Genomic DNA, 3,250 nt, shown 5'->3' on the forward strand with positions numbered 1-3,250 from the left:
TTTTCTAAGCTATTTGTGTAAGCCCTAATTCCAAATAAATGACAGAAGTAAACAATAAATAATCTCATTTCCAAAACATAAAGCCAAACAATAGGATAGTTTGGGAGGTCATTGAGGTTCTCCTCAAAATCTGTGACGTCCCCTACTACTCACTCCTTTGATCTCCAAAATAACTGTTCATATCACGAAAACTTAACGTTGAATGCCTGAAGAAGAAACCACTATTCTTTATCGAGAGTTTTCTTAGGCAACTTCGGTTGCCTAAGTTGTAATTAACTATAGGGGTTTGCCTCTATAACAAATTAAGAACCCAGATAATCTAAACACTGTCAAGTCTTTATATTAGATAGGGGAATTGTTAGCCACAAATTTCACAAACTAAACAAATGTCATATATTTCTTAGTTTATATAATCGAGACTACGGTCAAGTGATACACTTATCTATCGAGATGACTATCACTTTTAGTATTGTGCTCAATCATTTAAACTATTAAATATATGAGATCTCTAAGGTCTCACTTTCCAAAATTAAAGCACATTTTTTAAAATCAAAATTATATATTTATTAAACAAAATATATATTTTCTAAAATGAGGAAAAATCGACCGACACTGACGGGTTGCTAAAAGTATAAAAAAGAAATTTAAAACTTTATTTTTACTCTTACTATTAAAAGTGTGAATTAAACATTAGTTTTAATTTTGTTGTAGGAGTTTGAGCAGCTCTAGAAGAGGCAATTAGCCATTCAAGCCCGGACTTCCGCTAAAAGCAATGTCAGTCAGTACACCATTGCGTAGTTTGAGTACGAGCTTTGGACTTAGGCATAGGGGAAGAAGAAGGAGATGGTTTATGGCTATGGTGTGAATAGCATAGCCTTCGAGGCTGATGTGTCCAGTGGTCTGGTACTTAGTTCCCGAAGATCCTCACAACTAGATCAGGAGGCGCTTGCTAGGAAGGTCGGTGAAATGAACAAAGAGCTCCACCAGTTGCATGACCAAATCTTAGAGGGACAACATAAAGTTGATGACTCTATAGTGTGCATGGCAGAAACTTTAGCAGATCACAGGGGCAAGCGACTGATGGCAGCTGTAGAGGAGGAGGAGGAAAAGGACAAGGAGGTAAATGATGATTAGTTTCGTTTTATGTTCTTTCTTTTATATGTCAGCATTAGTATGAACGTTTACTGTGGAACTTTTGGTTAATTCTTTTATTCTTATCTAGGACAATTTGTTAGAGTATCTTAATTTTCATTAATGATAGTTATTTGAGTTTTGGTCAGTGCTGATATGGTTAGATAAAATGTGTTTGAGATATGAATTTCTTATTGCTCGTAGGATGCAGAAAAGTAAATGTTCTTTTATATATTTTTTTTCTATACTGTAGGTTTGCGTCGAATACTCTGAAGTTAAATTGATAGTAATTTCCGCCGTTCTTCGATATTTTCTGCTGCAAATGTAACAACAATCCGAAAGATTATATTATCGACCGATATTTTCAGGTGCTAAATTTGACGCATGTGTAGCTTAAATAAATTTGACTGTAATATGACGCAAAAACCAGAGCAAATACTTCGCGTCAAAATATTCCGACTCAAAATGAACGGAACTCTCATTATCAATCCGATTTACCCGTGAATAAAATTGGACAACGATAAACCTCAAATATCGTCGGATTTGCGTCCCATTTATATCTAATATGACCAACACAAATTTGCTTGATTACTGTAGTGATTGAGCCAATTTTGGCTTCATTAGGCTGTCATCGTCGAGACCGTCACTTTTACTATAAGCATGCTAGAATTGTGAGCTTAAATGAACTTGAATTTGAGCCTGGAACACTTATTATTTGAAATACTTCAAGAATAGTGCATGAATAAATAGTTTTTTTTATGGATGTACCATGTAGACAAAATGGGGGTATTACCAAATCAAGCCCTAATTGTCGCAGCTATAGATATAAGTCATTTCAGAACTTGACTAAAAGACTTATGGATGGTTAAAGGTAGCTCTTGTGGACAATTTTGTTGGAATAAGTAATAATAAGATCACTATTTTGGGAAATGGTATAGAACTTATTAGTCCTCTCTAATCCGCAAGAAGCATAAGTAAGATATTCCTATTCTGATCGGCTTGGTCAATCATTGGATAAGAAATTATAAAGTTTTATCAAAGAGCTTAAATATATGATAAATCAAAGCAAATATAAATTACTTGTTTTGGAGATGAATTTACTATATATATATATATATATCCCTCCAGTCAAAATTCCTAACACGAGAATAGGGTTCATGTTCCAGATACTACTGCCATGGATTAGATGCTTGAAGGCTGTCTCATTTATCAGCAACCTTTCGATTCCAAAGGTCATCTACTATAAGTTCATCAGCTCTCCAGTCCTCATAAGCCCCACCAGGAAGATGCCTTCGAATAATGAAAGGAATTTTACGCTTCTGAAGCTCCTTCCTTGCGATATCCAGAGGATCGGTTTCACCTTCAAGGTTGACAAATATGGGAGCATTCATGCTTATTTGTTGAGCACGCGCGGCTAAAATCTTTGCACGCTCATACTTTGTCATGTACTTGGATGTTTTCTTAGGTCGCTCATCTACTTCTTGTTCACTTTTGCTGATTTCAGGAACAAAAACATCAAATGGAATATCATAGTTGCTATCTTTCTCAACCTCTGAACTTCCCTCAAAGTTAGGTTCTGGTGGATCATCCTCGTACCCCATGTCTATGTCATTGTAGTCATCATCATCTGCCATCTTGCTGATACCCTCTTGCTTTTCCAAATTCTTCCAGCCCTCTTCTTTATCCAACTTTGCCACAAAACCCTAGCTTCAATAGCCACAGTGAATTTAAAGGAGTAAACACAAATTAAAAGCTTCTATTGGGAATTCAATTCTAGTATGTAGGACAACAAGGTTACAATTTTATACTATTGAAATACAATTCATCTTCATTTTGTAAACTACTGTTTAAAAATTTGCATTTTTCTTCAAAGAATATTGATTAAAATCTATTAGAAATAAGACAAATATACAGATTTACATTAAATAACATAATGCATTAATATACTTAGCTTAAAAGGAAATTTGAACATAATTGCTTGAGGGTAAAATTTTCTTACTTGAGAAATTAGCCAATTTGAAATTAATATATTATGCCCAACAGATTTTATTTTTTATTTTTTTACTAATCGAAGAATTTAACTTTGATATATATATATATATATATATATATATATATA

The 3,250-nt window shown here is 33.8% G+C and overlaps 1 protein-coding gene across 1 annotated transcript; it reads right to left on the reverse strand.

Moving 5' to 3' along the window:
• Positions 1 to 2,333: 2,333 nt before the first annotated feature.
• Positions 2,334 to 2,765, reverse strand: LOC110030255 (DNA-directed RNA polymerases II, IV and V subunit 6A-like). Its single transcript, XM_020732880.1, has one exon. It carries the CDS (start codon positions 2,763 to 2,765, stop codon positions 2,334 to 2,336), a length of 432 nt encoding a protein of 143 aa, XP_020588539.1.
• Positions 2,766 to 3,250: the final 485 nt, after the last annotated feature.

This window comes from Phalaenopsis equestris, unplaced genomic scaffold (assembly GCF_001263595.1).
Source record: "Phalaenopsis equestris unplaced genomic scaffold, ASM126359v1 Scaffold000687, whole genome shotgun sequence".
NCBI lineage: Eukaryota > Viridiplantae > Streptophyta > Magnoliopsida > Asparagales > Orchidaceae > Phalaenopsis > Phalaenopsis equestris.